The 15,695-nt window shown below is 28.9% G+C and overlaps 3 protein-coding genes across 13 annotated transcripts; 1 reads left to right on the top strand and 2 right to left on the bottom strand.

The window, feature by feature from the left end:
* Positions 1-2: 2 nt before the first annotated feature.
* LOC138178900 (calcium load-activated calcium channel) lies at positions 3-7,484 on the bottom strand. Of its 5 annotated transcripts, none has more exons than XM_069111236.1 (18): positions 7,367-7,484; positions 7,131-7,302; positions 6,480-7,050; positions 6,022-6,385; positions 5,618-5,944; positions 5,395-5,547; positions 4,848-5,307; positions 4,167-4,778; positions 3,760-4,086; positions 3,538-3,689; positions 3,125-3,459; positions 2,945-3,056; positions 2,614-2,763; positions 2,360-2,526; positions 2,025-2,265; positions 957-1,961; positions 806-883; positions 632-688 (listed from the first exon to the last, which is right to left on the bottom strand). In XM_069111236.1, the coding sequence occupies exons 2-16, from the start codon at positions 7,249-7,251 to the stop codon at positions 1,728-1,730; spliced, it is 4,326 nt and encodes a 1,441-aa protein (XP_068967337.1). In that variant the 5' UTR covers positions 7,252-7,302; positions 7,367-7,484; the 3' UTR covers positions 632-688; positions 806-883; positions 957-1,727. The 5 variants fall into 5 exon arrangements, with proteins under 5 accessions (XP_068967338.1, XP_068967339.1, XP_068967337.1 ...); XM_069111233.1 differs by having other exon boundaries at positions 957-1,196; positions 1,451-1,961; positions 7,131-7,469; XM_069111232.1 differs by having other exon boundaries at positions 7,131-7,469.
* Positions 7,485-10,265: 2,781 nt separating this feature from the next.
* Positions 10,266-12,889, top strand: Cln7 (CLN7/MFS domain-containing 8). The gene is made up of 9 exons (XM_069112294.1): positions 10,266-10,429; positions 10,510-10,657; positions 10,728-10,971; positions 11,051-11,139; positions 11,211-11,430; positions 11,512-11,611; positions 11,678-11,812; positions 11,880-11,989; positions 12,075-12,889. The coding sequence occupies exons 1-9, from the start codon at positions 10,398-10,400 to the stop codon at positions 12,566-12,568; spliced, it is 1,572 nt and encodes a 523-aa protein (XP_068968395.1). The 5' UTR covers positions 10,266-10,397; the 3' UTR covers positions 12,569-12,889.
* Positions 12,890-13,414: 525 nt separating this feature from the next.
* Positions 13,415-15,413, bottom strand: LOC138179476 (zinc finger C4H2 domain-containing protein). 7 transcript variants are annotated; one of them, XM_069112295.1, is made up of 5 exons: positions 15,303-15,413; positions 14,640-14,811; positions 14,388-14,569; positions 14,089-14,313; positions 13,415-13,886 (listed from the first exon to the last, which is right to left on the bottom strand). In XM_069112295.1, the coding sequence occupies exons 1-5, from the start codon at positions 15,377-15,379 to the stop codon at positions 13,757-13,759; spliced, it is 786 nt and encodes a 261-aa protein (XP_068968396.1). In that variant the 5' UTR covers positions 15,380-15,413; the 3' UTR covers positions 13,415-13,756. The 7 variants fall into 7 exon arrangements, with proteins under 7 accessions (XP_068968396.1, XP_068968397.1, XP_068968398.1 ...); XM_069112296.1 differs by having other exon boundaries at positions 14,098-14,313; positions 15,303-15,408; XM_069112297.1 differs by having other exon boundaries at positions 14,089-14,298; positions 15,303-15,396.
* Between the last annotated feature and the right edge of the window lie 282 nt (positions 15,414-15,695).

The raw sequence follows: 15,695 nt of genomic DNA, 5'->3' as shown, positions 1-15,695 counted from the left end.
CATCAGTATTGAATATATATTCATTATATATGTAATTAAATATACTTAACAAACATAACATATACATTAGGTTTATATTTATCATATATTGGTCATTCATAAACATTTAAATATTTACCAAGTATGGTATCAAAATTTAAATAATAATTACACAATGAATCATAAAATATTGAATTTACAATATAATATTTATTTAAGTTCATTTAAATTGTTGAGGTGGTGGACCAAAAATACTTCCACTCTGTTTACTTGCAGTTCTAGAGGGTGCAAATCCAAGCATTTTTTGAATATTCTGCAACCAACGGTACTTCTTATAAATAAAGTTAATAATAACAAAATCATATCAAACATGAAATGTATAAATTTACCTGTCTAATACTCATGGTGCACAGTATATATAAAAAAATAAATGAACATTCCGTATAGTCATCTCCTGGAAGGTTTCTATGTGATAAACCTTGTATCCAACTAATGGGTACAAAAGGCAACCTTGCCACAACTCTGCCATCAAAAATGCTGTTAAACATACTTAGGAGAGCTGTGAATGCAAATCCAATTGCAAACATTGATTTCATTTTTACAAGAGACAAATCCCTGTTATTGTTTTTTAATCTTTCTTCTTCCCGTTCAATCTTCTTTTTTTGTTGTTTATCTAATGAATCACCATGTGCTTCTTTTCTTTTTTCCACTAAAATGAATTTAATTTAAAGATAAAGATTTAATTTATTAAAATTATGATCAGTTTTCTTCGTGCATGTTTAAATAATCAATGTTCCTTCGTATATAATCATGATTAAAAACTTACGTTTTTTACTTTGTTTTTCTACTTCAGCTTTTAATTTTTGGTATTTTTCTGTTCTATAAACCATCAACCATGTTAAACCTACCAATAATATCAAAATTAACCGAGGAAGTATAATATAGAAATAAATATAACCTTAAACTTAAAACAATACCTTAAAAAAATAGCATTACCTTCTCCTAATAAAGCTGTACAAATACTAATAAATACGATTAAAATAGTATCAGCCCACATGATAAAAGAAAGAATTTGTGAAATACTGTTTAAACGTTTAAGCTATTCGGACATACAATGTGTACATTGAAAACACCATGCCTATTCTCAAACTTGAACAGTTGTGAATGGGAGAGAAACTAATCTTCATCATCTTTTACTATACATGCATTTGTGTTTGCTATGAAAATTTAGAGAAATATTTGTTATTGGTATAAAAATAATTTATATAAGCTTAAAGATTACGGACATTTTTTGTTATAAAACTTTTATTTTATAATAAATATTTTTTGCATTACTTGAACTTTATTTGTAACTAATAAAATTATATTGATAAACAATAATTTTAACATATAACTGAAAAGATACAATATATACATATGACGTAATAAAGTCACAAATGTTTTTTTATATAAAATGGCTTTTAATACATACAAAGTCTTAAATATATTGAGAAATATTTTGATAAGTTAACTTAAAATACTGCTAGCTATTCTCGGAAATTATTTCGTATATAGAAAGAAAAGTTGTATTTTTTACGACTAATATTGCATAACAAATATGCATCACAATACTTTTGGTTATGTAACTAGTAAAAACATCCACATATTTTTACTGAACACATGCGGATAAATTTATATAGATAAAAGAAAATTTGTAACTTAATATGCTATTATTAATTTTTATAAAGATTATATTTATAATATTCTTATCAATCTTGAAAATCTTCCACCTTCTTTTCTATATGATCGGTATCGTCATCTTCTAGGCATTTTCTAATTTCGAAACCCAAAGCAGCACCCAATGGTGGTGGAACTGCGTTACCAATTTGACGATGTTTATCAAGTATATTTCCGTAAAAGCGAAAAGAGTCCGGGAAACCTTGTGATCTAGCACACTCTCTTACACTGACAACTCTGGTTTGTTCCGGATGTAGGACACGGCCCTATGCATAAACGATAGAATTAGATATTTATGAATAAAATTTTAAAAGTAACATAATACGTACCTGTTTGCCCATAGGTTCAGGATTAGTGATGGTAGTACCGAAAAATCCATCCCATTCTAATCTACCATATAAGCCTGCCCAATGATTATGACGTCTTCCAGTATGAGGTAAACACCACGGGATCAAAGTATTATACTGTCTAGCCATTGGGTCACACATCTTGCCCGCGCAACAACTACATACGCCACGATGTGCTCCAGTAGAACTCTTACCTGCTTTCTTATCATGATACAAGTATTCTCTGCAATATATAACAAAGAAAGAATAAGTTATTTATTCTTTAAATTAATCATTCTGTTCTAATATCTAAAAAATTGTAAATAAAAGTTATTTACAGTTTTTTTGAGTATGTCCCATCACTTAAACGCACTGCAATATTTGGCAAATCTCGCCAATCAGATCCACTCGCAGTCGGAATATGTGCTATGCGCGCTTCAACTAGTGGAGCCATATCTTTGCAAATATGGTCTCTCAATATTGCATCTGGTTCTTTAGGTCTTACCTGTAAACAAACATAAGGAAAGTTATATAAGAAAAGTTATGTTAATATTAATAATGCTATATTAGCAGTTACTGTTATTTTGTTTACTTTTCTTTGAAAGTGGGATATTGGCTCATCGCTGTAAGCCATTTCTTCCGTATTCCACCCATTTCGGATGTTAGGTAAATCAGACATTGCATCACGAACACTAATCGTTCTATATGGTGCTGACTCTATCCAATCACAATTTGATGAATACTATTAAAAAAGACATAAAATATGTTATCGAACTTATGCAAATGTATTAATAAATACATTAGGTAGACAATTTAATTAATTAAATTTATGTAGACATTAATACTAATTTGTCTACCTAGTGTAAAAAAGTAATTGATTTAATTAATTAAATTTATGTAGACATTAATACTAATTTAATTACTTTTTTATTATCAACAATGACGCTTAGTTGGCAAGCCCGTTTGCTAAATACATGGGTTGGTTCAGGGTATTTTGGAAGTACTTCTCCAGGTGCAGCAGCTAATATTATTAATCTAGAAACAAATGAATAAAGAATATATATGCCAAAACAATTAATCGATATAATTTAAATGTTATATACCTCCTTCTTGTTTGCGGAATACCGTAATTTCCAGCTTGCAGAATTCCAAATGTACATTGGTAACCCATTCGTACAAGGCACCTTAACGTTAATTTGAGTACCATACTTCTTTTAAAAGATACAAAGTTTCTAACATTTTCCATAATAAAGAATTTTGGTCTATAGTAATCGCAATAAGACAAACACGATACAACTAAAGAATTTTTAAATAACGAATATTGCCGTGAATTAAAACGATTCATGCCACTAAAACCTTGGCAAGGTGGACCACCACATAATAATTCTACTTCCCCTTTTTGAGGTAAACGTTGTCCATTATTATCGCAAAGGTCGCCCTACAAAAGATAGAAATATATTTTACATTATATATATCGTATTTTTTTTTATAATTCTGCATTGTTAGCTAAACTTACTTTCATAACTTTCCATAAAAGTACATTGCAATCTTCACAAAATACTGTTGTATTAGGATTATTGAGTCGATATGCACATGCAGCTGGTTCGTCTCTTTCAATTGCCCATTGGTTATCAACAATACCAGCTTGTCGTAATCCTTCAGATAATCCTATAACGCAATTTCAATTTTAGGAAATTTTCAGTACCTCACGCAATTAAATTTTAAGGGTTATACTAACCACCACAGCCAGCAAAAACATCTAACGTCTTTAACTTCCTTATCACCTTGCAATAACCTATAGGTTTATCAACTATTTTCTTATCACTATTCTCTAATTTTTTACTTTTGCACTTTGCTTTTCCTTTCCCTTTCCCAATCACAGATTTTCCAATATTCATAGCATAGTATGGTGGATCAACAAACGTCTTTTCTAAGGCGTTATATGCTTGAGAAAAATAAAAACGATTTGGACCAGCAGCAGTCCATTCTTCTACAGACTGATCTAAATTTTCTGAATACGCCAGATAACATTTTCCGGCTACATCCGAAAATTTAACATCACAAACTGAAATTTTTAGTTAAACGATATGTTAATTGACTTATATTAATTTATATAATTTCTGAATTTTTTAAGTAATATTTTACCTTCTTCACTCCAATATACCATATTGAGATCAACTTGTTGCATTAATGTGAGTCCTTTGTGTGTGTTTTCTGGTCGATACAACTTATTTATTTTAATCCATATATCAGATGATGCAACTAATTTATTATTAGTGGTTGCATAGATTGAATTTATGTATCCAATATGAAATGGTTCTGGTGTATCATAATTAGATCCTTTTACATGGTCTGATGATTTGCGATAATATTCGGGATACATATCTTCATCTACTTTCCCTTTTTTTACTTTGGGAGAAATATGATACGTCGATGTAAATTTATACTTTATAGCCGCTGGCATTAAAAATACAGTAGAACCAACTCTAAATTCTTCGTCCTTATATTTTGCCATACTGTATGTTACTTCCTTACTGCTCTTCTCTTCTTCCATATTAAAAACTTTTGGTGTGTAATAACATTGCAATGCAGTAAAACGTACACAGGCAGGACAAAAACGATGACTGATTTCTTTCCGTGGGCATTCAGGATCTGAAGCACAATCCTCAAAACGAGCTGTTTCTGGAGTATATTTTTTTTGATAAAAGAATGTCTTCCCATCTTTATTTTGTATTTCATCTTCTGGCAATACATTTCCTGAAATATAATCAACTAATGTCTAAAATTTATCATTATATATTCCTTGAGAGTAGATAATATAAATACCTAATTCATTCCAATTTTTTGGGCAAGTTTTATAAATGACAGTAGCTTTGGATTTAATTGAAGTGAATGGAACATTGTCACATTCATCAAGTAAAAACAATTCTAAAGGATCTGATGTTTCACCAAGTACAGTGTCACTACCTCTTCTGAACCAGTTAGCATGACATAGTTTTGCACCATTTTTATCTTCCCACATATAAATGACTTTAGCTATTTGTAATGGTACAGTAGGATCGTTTGATTCAATTAAAACACAATCATTTCCTTTTATTTCTTCATCAACAACTATGACAGAGTTATAAAATTTTCTTCGTCCGTCGTTTATGATTGGCGACCCCACCCATGTAATTTCTTTCTCTACGTGTTTAAATTCTTTCAAAATCATTTTTTGAGTAATCTTTACATTTTCTATTAATGTATCATTAAAATCGTCATCTTCTTGATCTGAATCATCTGCTTCCTACAATTAATTAATAAGTATTTAATACGTATATTTTACAAAAGAAAATGTTCTATATTAATGCCATTTATTATTAAAATATCTTACCTGTATAGCCATATTTGGACATCTTCTTCTGTTGCAAGCTTGCTTACTTCTTCCAGATCCACCAAATTTAATCATATCTTTGCAAGCTGTACAAATTCCACAATCTGGCTGCTGGCAAGTTTCACATACCCCACACCTATGTCTTTTAGGTCCCTATAATAATATATTATACATAGTATATATACATATAATATTATTTATTATAAGAATCTTGATTACATACCGATACTTCTTTGTCATTATTTGTAGCTATTTGATCAGAGAAAAATGTTTCAAACATATTATTGACTAATTTTGTAGTTGTAGCTTTCGTCCAAGTGACTTTTTTATTTTTTGGATCTCTAGATTGCGTTCTGCGTAGCGCAATCCTCTTATTTAATGTTACACCAGCAAGAGTTACTAACGCACGCATACACGGGCTTGTAATTAATAAAGGATCTTCTGGTCTTGCTGATGCATCAAAAGAAATAACTTGATCACAAATGAATTGTGCGTATCGTAACAAAGAATCTTCTGTAAATCTAGCCAATCCTTTTGGTGGAACTATAGTCTAAAAAATGTTTTGATAAAAGTTAATACATCAAAATGTGAAATATCTTATGTTAAAAAAAGTGAAAAAATTTTTACCTGCAGTTTATTTAATAAATCTTCATATGTAGGATTTATTTCATCTAATAAAAACTCTATAACTATTTTGCTCATGTAAATTTTTTCTTTTACAGAATCCATAAATGGTGCATATGCTTCAGCAGGCTCCATCAGTATATATTCTGCAAATGCTGTGGTGAATCCCACGAGTGCTAATTCTCCACCATCAAATCCTGACACCCACCATTCATTTATTGGTCCCATGTCTTTTGTAGGCACACCTCCTTCTGGACATGAGTTTTCTTCATAAATAGGTTTCATATAACCAGAAAAATAAAGCACCACATTCTTTTCAATTAGACCAGTATCAAAAGAACACAAATGACCATTCTTATCATATACACTATAAAAAGAAAAAAGAAGACAACATACATAAAATGAAATTTAATTAAGAGAAAATAGATTTATATAATTTTTCTATTATAAGGAATGCCTACCAGAAGTGAGTCAATTTATTTTGTGGCCTTTGGTCACTTTCATGAACCATAGCTTCTTCTCCTGTGAATAAAGATAATCTAGGATCTGTTAATGCAATCATTTCTTCTACTGCACCATTAGGATGCCCTGGATATATTTTTATATCTATGCTTGTTAACTTTTGACAACAATAATCACATTTTTGATGTACATTGACAGGTTTCTGGGGCAATATTTTGGATTCTTCTGTATTCGTTGTATCGTTATTCCCAGTTTTAATTTTCTTTAGGATGTTCTCAGCTTCATCACTTGAATCTGATTGATTTTGCTTTACTACCAAATCAGTGTTACCATCACATATTATTTCTTCTTTTTGTATTAACATAGGAGATTTTGCTTCTAACTCTTCACTTCCATTACTTTTTCTTTTAACAGATTTTTTTGACTGGGACCTTTGTTGTGGTGATGGATGTTTAGTCACATCTACATTAATTTTATTCAAATCAGATGTAGGATCTATATTAATATACTTCCCACTACGTAGTTTTTTCCTATCGTTACTATTTTCTTGAAGTATCATAGCGTCAGTCACTGATGAATATAAATTAAATTTAACCCTTATTGTTTAAACTACGAACTATGTATTTTTGTAAATTATTTTTATTTCTTACCTGTGCCCTTATTTTCTTCGATAACTCGACTATTTAAGGGTATTTCTCCCCCATCATTTTCATCCTGTATTTGTTTCTCTACCTCGTAACTTTCTGCCTTTGGTATAATAGCGGATATCATATTGTATAAAATCGATTATTTTTATCGAATTTTTCTACAGAAGTTATTATTCTTAAAAAAAATACGAACTTCTTATATTTATGTCCAAATAAATGCTCTAGGAATGTATTTGTACCTTAAAAAATAATTACAAATGAACACGTTTTCTCGTTCCTTCAATGTATAGCGTACTACAAACTTCAGCTGAATAGCATACATATAACTGTAAGTTAGGATACAACGCTGACGGTTGTACCGCCAAAATCTTTTAAACCTAGTTCACATGAGAATACCAATTGATATGTATATACATAGAAACGCTTTATTTTCATTTGTTTTATGTATTTATTATTTATTTCTGTAATCTACAAATTTATCTTATGTTTCATTATATTTATTAATATGTTTTAATATTCATACTTTATATTTAGTTCGAATAAATTGTTAATTCAAATATTATCCTTTACTTATTTAAAAGCCGCATTATATTTTGAAATATATATTATGATTGATTAATTATATAATTCAATATATTTATTTTATACGTAAAAATAGCAAACATACTCAAATTTTAGAAATAATTATATTTACTAAAAAATATAAATGTTATTTATAAAAGCATCATGTCTCACAGATGATGTAATCGATGTAAAATTGTAGTTTCTGTCTGTAAATATAAATATAACCTATAAAACTACATTAGATCTTGGAGTTTTGAATTTGTACGAAGTGACGAGTACACAGTCAAAATTTTAAATTAAATAATCATAATAAAGGTAATAATAATAATAGATATATAGAATTGCGTAACATAGAAAATTTTAAAAAACATATTGAAAACAAATTAGTATTTCCGTTGCATAAACAGAACAAAAAAATTTGCGTATTATATTGTAAGCTATTTATAGACATCAAGCAATGAAGAATTTTAGATAAACCAAATTTACTTTTATTTTCAAAATTATGATAATATTTTTGGTTAATATTTTTTAATATTGACATTTTTGTATATCTTAAAACTGTTTAATTATTTTACAGCTATATACTATTGTTGTTATCAAATTTACATAAACAAAAGGAGATGCTATGGGAGAAAAAAACCTAACTGATGAACAGAAAAAATTTTTAGAAGAATGTGAAGAGGAATTTAAAGATCGATACACTGAGAAAGATACAGAATTTATGAAAATTAAAAATATGGAATTAAAAAAGCCACCCATTGCTGACCCCTGGTATCCTAGAAATAAGAGATATAGCAATGATAGAGATGAACGATATCGACATCGTGGTAGACATTATTCTAATCTTCGCTATAAACCTTATCACAGATCATGATTATTGAAGTTATAAATAAATTCCTACAAATATCTGTTCTATAAGTTTCTACAACTGACTGTAATCATTTATTCGATAATAAAATATTTAAGCACATAGTTGTTTATAATAATATAACGATATAGGTTTAATAATATAAATAATATAAGTTTGTACATAATTTCTTCATAAAAACATTAGTACTTTTTTTTTACATTGTAATATAATTTTTATTAATTATTGTACAATTTAATTTTTAGGAGAAACTAATTTGATGCATGTTGCTTAAAATAATCCAAAATAAAATTAGGTAGTATATAGTTGAACCAAATGAACATTTTATTACAATTACGTATACTGCGCACTTTTATATTAAATTTTACTTTTTAATTTAAATGCTGTCTTTGATGGAGAGAAATTAAATTTGACATCATATAATCATGATGACCTGATTTCAATGAATATTGAAATAAAAGAAAAATAGAAATTAACTATTTCTTTTTAAAAAATAACCTATTTGAGATATAATCTAAAAAGTTATTTGTCATAAAAGTCACGAAATAGATGTCAAATTGTTAGAAACTTCTCATGATGTATAATCTAATTCAATAAATAATTTTAATTATCTAATCATCAATTTTTCTATTGTAAAATGATAAAACATCTAACATACAAACTTATAACGCAGGACTAATGCAATAAGACTACAAAATACATATTTGCATAACACGTACATACAAACATAGGTACATATTTACAAGATGAAGATGAAATATTATACAGCAAAGAATGTAGCACTTATGTAGCAATATAAATTTATATATATATATATATATACTACATGTTCATATATGTATACATGTATTAAATGAGACAATCAGCTGTTATATTAGTAGGTTTGAAACACGTGTTCTTTTTGTCTTCGACAGATATCATTAAACGTAATTGAACAAAGAAAAGAGACATGTAGATATGTCACGAGTTAACTATCCATTTTTAGAGATATATGTGTGGAATTCAAGCAAAGGTTGATAGTTAGAAAGTAGTCGCTTCGAAACGTGATTAGTGATTAATATTCATATGTAAATGAAAAGCGTATGCTCCACAATCCATAATAATAAGTGAATCAATTGAGCGTTCGTTTGCATTCGTCTATACATTAATCTAACTTGTAGCAGTACATTGGTATATGAGAGAGGATATGAATAAATTCGACAAACACTTGCGATGACGTAGGACAAACTTTTTTTGAGCCTACAGTGATGAATTTAGCCTGTTTGTAATATTCTCAAGTGACATGCGTGTGCGCAAATTTTTAAAAGGAAGTAGCACGCGCAAAATCCTGTGTTCTACTATCTTTTATTTTTGATATATCGAAAATGTTCATTTAAAATCCGATAATAAAAGCATAATTTAGTAGTTCAGTTATTCATTGAATAGAATAAGTAACATTTCTTGTTCTTTATGTATTTTTGAGAAGGTAAATCATTTTATATCCATAAAATATTTTTAAATACCTTTTTGACAAGATGAAATTGGAATGTTTAAAAAGAATGTCACAATGCTTTTTTTTTATAACAAGTATTTTCTAATATAAATATAAATGATATAAATGCGATTTATTTGTTTTTGACAAAAGTTTAATGATGCGAGAGGAGACATATGTATTATCTTTAACAACAAAATATATATTTAAAATTATATATTATCATTTTCTAGGTTTGTAACATTATTATTGAAGTCAGCTAACGTTTAAAAGATTGTAAGAAATTAACATTTATGTTTATACTAAATTTATAATTGTAAAAAGAGAGTGTGCTTCATTGTCTTATGCAAATTTTATATGACTTTTAATGGAGTGGTGTAGGAAATTACTTCACAAAAGGTATTATATAAAAGTACATTAAAATTCTGAAATATTTAATTATTTTGATATATTGATATATTAATATTTTATTTTGGCAGAAATATTATTCCTGTGGATGATGAGTTGGAAACTGTTGATGAAAGAAAAGAGCGATGGAGAAGCATCTATGCAATTTATTTTACTATGTTTCTTATGTCGCTCGGATTCAGTATTATACTCACAGGAGTATGGCCATATCTTGATAAAGTAAGTATGATAAAGATATAATAAAAATGAATTTTGATATGTAAAATATTATTATGGATTAATGTTGTAGTTGGATAAAGATGCTGGTAAAGAGTTCATGGGATATGTAGTTGCAGCAAATCCTTTGGGACAAATGTTATTCTCTCCTTTAGTAGGATGGTGGGGAGATAGAAGGGGATCTATAAGACTTCCACTTTTATCAACATTAGCTCTATTTACATTTGCATCAGGATTATATAGTGTCCTTGAGATTGTACCAGGTGATCAAAAAATGTACATGATAGCTGCTAGATTCTTGGTTGGAGTTAGCTCTGGTTAGCAGTTTATTTAATTTTAATATCACCAGTTAAAAAAGAATTGTTGATATTTGTTTATATAATATGATGTTTTTAGCTAATATCGCAGTAGCTCGATCTTATCTCTCAGCAGCTACAAAATTTGTAGAAAGAACACATGCTGTTTCAATGGTATCTCTAGCTCAGGTAATGTGATTTAATATTTCCTCATATGTGTTAATAGAATTTTATATACAGCTTGTTTTAAAATGTGTTAGGTGTTAGGATTTGTAGTAGGTCCTGGTTTGCAAGCTGCAGTTACACCTCTTGGAGAAAAGGGCGTATATTTTATAAATGTACCTATTAATATGTATACTATGACTGGTTGGATAAATGTTATAATGGGAATCCTTAATTTTGCTTTATTCCTTCCATGGAATTTCACAGAACATCGAATTGCTATTCGCGAGGCAATGAGAAATGAAGGAAAACAAACTGGTAAATGTATTTAAATTAAATAATACTCTAATTAAATAGATATGTTAATATTTTATTGAAAAATTCATCTATTAATTACAGAAGAAGAAACCCTGAAGTCTATAAAACCAGACATTCTGGCAGCAGTGACATTAATATGTGCTTTTTTTGTTTTAGTATTTAATTTTGTTCTCCTTGAAACGTAAGTACAATTTCAAAATATAAAATCTTTTTATGTCATATTTTATACTCTTTTATTTCTTTATAGACTTGGTACTTCTTTAACTATGGATCAATTTGCATGGTCGAAAACGGAATCTCTATATTATATGGGTCTACTAATGAGTATTGGAGCTATTATGTCATGCATCACATTTGTTATGATCGAACCTTTATGCCAAAGGTATCAACTTTTTGTGGAGATATGTTGCAGGAAAATGACTCCTTATTTATTGCTTAAATATTTTCAGATTTAATGAACGTAAGGTAATGTTGTGGGGTGGATTTTTGTTTATGGTAATAGGAAGAATTTTATATATTCCATGGGGGCCAGACCCTCCGAAAATTGCTGATTACGGACGTATGTACAGAAATAAACAGAGCATCTCATTTATATTCTATATAATATTTAAATCTAGAGACATTAAAATTATTTTATTTTATAGCATTTAACAACATTACAAAAGATGCCGATGGTATAGACATCGTAGGATGTCCACATACTCAAGAATGGTGTACCTATACACCGCAACTTACCGTCACACAGTTCTTCATTGGGTACGGATTCACTACTATAGGATATCCATTAGGTGTCACTTTAATACAAACTATCTTCAGTAAAGTATTGGGACCTCGTCCTCAAGGAGTTTGGATGGGATTTATGACAGGTGCTGGATGTGCTTCTCGTGTGTTAGGTCCAATATTTGTTAGTGTAATTTATACTCGTTTTGGAACATATCATACGTTTGGTGTTACTGGTTTAACATTGATAGTATGTATGATATGGTTACAAATTGTAAACGAACGGTTGGTACCGCCAAAAGTAATAATTCCATCAAAAGACGCGGAAATTCCATTAGTTCACTTCAAATCTAATGATGCTCAAGGATCAAATGATTCACATAAAAATAACAAAAATGAGGGATGTGATAAAGTGTAGTGAGTACTACACTCTAAGTTCGATTTTATTTTTTTCGAGCTTATATACATAACATATGGCTGCCATTAAGAGTTTAATATAAATGCAATTATGATATTACGAAATGCAAGTATATTTTTTATGGATATTTACAGGTTTTTTAAAATACATATTTTATATACATAAATATGTAGGTAACAATGAAAGAATATAACCAGGGTCGTGTAGTTTTTAGAATAATATAATGTAAGTAATGAATTTGTTCAGTTTTAGAGTCAATCATATAAAGTAAAATTACAAAATGAAAATGATATATAATACAATATGATAAAAAAAAAAGAATTCTACAACACTTATTACGATTTTATGATATGATTCAATACATGAAAATTATACAAGTATACACACGCAAGTATATTTTTGTATGGAAAAATTTGTTTAAAAATATTGTGTATAGTTTTTAAATTTATATGAATATACCTATCATAATAACATAGAAAGACTGATATTTAGCTCAATTTATATAAAAATAAGGGTGCAATTAAATTTAACAGTTACAAATGTTTTTCACAGAATAATCTGGATTTGTAAGTACTTACCATAAATAATTGAATGATGTTTTGTATTACAGTTGAATAAACTCAGTGAGTATTATGAATGAAAAAAGTTGGATAAGGTTACAAATTAAAAAAAAATTATAAATTTTTGTATTAAAATAATTGTAGTTAGTGAAGTACGTTTCACTAAAATATATATATATATTTGCTAAAATAATTATATAAAACGACGTGTGCAATAAAGGATACGCCTAAAGCAATATGTGTTTGTATTTGAAGAAATGATCTTTGCATCAATTACTATTTTATAAAAATGAATATAAAAAACTAATTAAAATCTTAAGAATCGTGCAGATTTATTTGTATATCTTATTGATGGTAAAAATTATTTAATTATCGTCGCGAAAATTCAGTGTCTTACAACTGGTTGATACAAGTATTATAAAAATCAAAAATGAATTTCTAAGAAAAGTTAAAAACATTACTATAAATACATACATTTTGCAAACACTTTTATATACTTCGCATGAATGCATGTTTTTATAGTAGTCAAACTATTTTAAGTTATAAAAAAAGCATTAACACATACCCTTAGAATTATGTGATAGAAATGCTTGATGGTTCATAGTATAAATAACACTTATAAATATAATTAGTCTTTTTTCTTTGGCTTCTTGGGATTACGTGATCGCGACTTAGCTTTACAAAGGGGACAGATTGGTGCATTTCTATGAATTTGTTGGTGACATGATAAACATGATTTCATAGGGGGTGGTTGTTGCCTAAAAGCAAAGACACAAAACATAAAAGCTAATATACTACTATATATAGTATATTTTAATGTATCGTAACATATAGAGCACTTTTGTTATTTGTCACTGTCAATAAAATTTTTATAAAGTTAAATATATTGGATACAACTAACTTAGTTGGCTAATGTGACTTATGTATTATATAGAAATATAATATAAAATTGCGATATACCAGTGGTACCTGAATGTTGGAGCAGGTGGGCCTGGGGCTGGTGGCAATGGTCTTGGTTCTGGCTTACTTGGACCTTGAAGAGGTTGAGGAGCAAGGAAAGGTGTGGAACCACCTGGGTGACCAGGATGGTGCAGAGTAAGAGGGGGTAATAAATCTTCTCCCCTTACTTCGACCCTCCATTCTGCTTTTTGCATTGGACGGTCAAAGTAGCTATGAACAAACAATCTTTGTTATAATAATTATAATAGCTTAATAATTCAATTCAAGACAGCTTATATTTATTTCACATTTCAACTTACTCTGGTGAAATGAGATCAGATTCTGTTTCATATAATTCTGGTAACCTTTCCAATCCTAAAAATTCCCTACGCATACGATCAATATCATGTTTTAGAGGTTGATAATCGTTATTATGGATTAATTTTGCTGTCTCTCTTGCTTTATTTCTAGCTTCTTCTGCTTGTTTAATAACAGCTTCCATCTACCATAGTTACATAAATAATTACACCTATAATCTAGAACCAAGATATTAGATCTGTGTTTCATCATACCGCATTTATATCCGCATGTATTTGACGTAATTCTTCGACATGTGCCATTTTTTCTTGCATAAGAAGATCCATTTCTTGTTTATACTCCAGCAAACATTTTTCTTCTTGTTCAGTTTGTTCTACTTCTTGCAAGATTCTTTGCTTCATCTTTTCCAATTGGAGTGTTTTCGACCTAACAAAGTACACAAAATATTTAGAAGTTTTGTTTTAGAAAAGAATAAATTGGATCGTATTACAGTTCACTATAGTGACGTTGCACAAAGGCACGTTAAACTTTTCGGATTGTTCAAAACATTTCATCGTCTTTAAAGAAAGACTTTGTATATGCAAATTCGTATATGTACTTGATGTCTTTCAGTGCTTCCAGTTTTGCGAAAATGACCGTAGTTTCGGTGGCTGACATTGTTAAATGCTTCCCGATACTTTTGTTTAGACAAGCCTGTCAAACGAAAGATAGCTTGTTTATCAAATAAATGCAGCGAGTTCAGAAGCCAAATTCCTTTTGTCAAGGCATTACGAGGAGATATTTAAGATATAATTATAGGAATTTTATATGCACAGAACTTTCATTGAGAAACGAACGAAATCGTCGGACTTGCAATTATGTATTTTCCAGAATTAACTAATATCATTGACATACAACACAATGAATATAATTCATACCATAAATTACAATGACAGGCATCTCTTGATAGATCAGAAACAACAAATTCTAAGATGCAGTCGAATGCGCGCGCCATATAGCGCTATATCGACGAACTAAAAAAGAGCGGTTCATTTTGAAACAAAGTATTATGTCAGATAGATAGATCTAAGAACGCTTCTCTGTAATCTGATAAGGATAGCTTATGGAAATCGTATATGAAAGTATGTCTAAGTTTAAGATACGTACGATGATTAAAAATTATCAACTATGATCGTATTTTGATAAATTAATTTTACTCCAAGTGCTTTACTTGAGATAATCTCTATTGCTGACTAGAATCAATATTCGATTAAAAATGTATCGCAAATGTATTCTCGTAATATTTACAGATAAACGCGTTTTAGCTATAT

This window comes from Bombus flavifrons, chromosome 4, assembly GCF_040668555.2.
Source record: "Bombus flavifrons isolate JBK064 chromosome 4, iyBomFlav1_principal, whole genome shotgun sequence".
Taxonomy (NCBI): domain Eukaryota; kingdom Metazoa; phylum Arthropoda; class Insecta; order Hymenoptera; family Apidae; genus Bombus; species Bombus flavifrons.
Note: the sequence above shows the minus strand (reverse complement) of the source record. Positions and strands in the feature narration are given on the sequence as shown.

Bases quoted from the DNA above. Each gene is read 5' to 3' on its own strand.
- LOC138178900 (XM_069111236.1), bottom strand. From the start codon at position 7,251: ATGATATCCGCTATTATACCAAAGGCAGAAAGTTACGAGGTAGAGAAA. The intron at 5,308-5,394 runs GTAAGATATTTT...AATTAATTGTAG, and splicing joins GTCCAAATATGGCTATACAG to GAAGCAGATGATTCAGATCA. The intron at 3,690-3,759 runs GTTAGTATAACC...ATTGCGTTATAG, and splicing joins TGTTTTTGCTGGCTGTGGTG to GATTATCTGAAGGATTACGA.
- Cln7 (XM_069112294.1), top strand. From the start codon at position 10,398: ATGGAGTGGTGTAGGAAATTACTTCACAAAAG. The intron at 10,972-11,050 runs GTTAGCAGTTTA...TGATGTTTTTAG, and splicing joins CTTGGTTGGAGTTAGCTCTG to CTAATATCGCAGTAGCTCGA. The intron at 11,612-11,677 runs GTAAGTACAATT...ATTTCTTTATAG, and splicing joins AATTTTGTTCTCCTTGAAAC to ACTTGGTACTTCTTTAACTA.
- LOC138179476 (XM_069112295.1), bottom strand. From the start codon at position 15,379: ATGGCGCGCGCATTCGACTGCATCTTAGAATTTGTTGTTTCTGATCTA. The intron at 14,812-15,302 runs GTATGAATTATA...GTACTTTGTTAG, and splicing joins GCCTGTCATTGTAATTTATG to GTCGAAAACACTCCAATTGG. The intron at 13,887-14,088 runs GTATATCGCAAT...CTTTGCTTTTAG, and splicing joins CCAACATTCAGGTACCACTG to GCAACAACCACCCCCTATGA.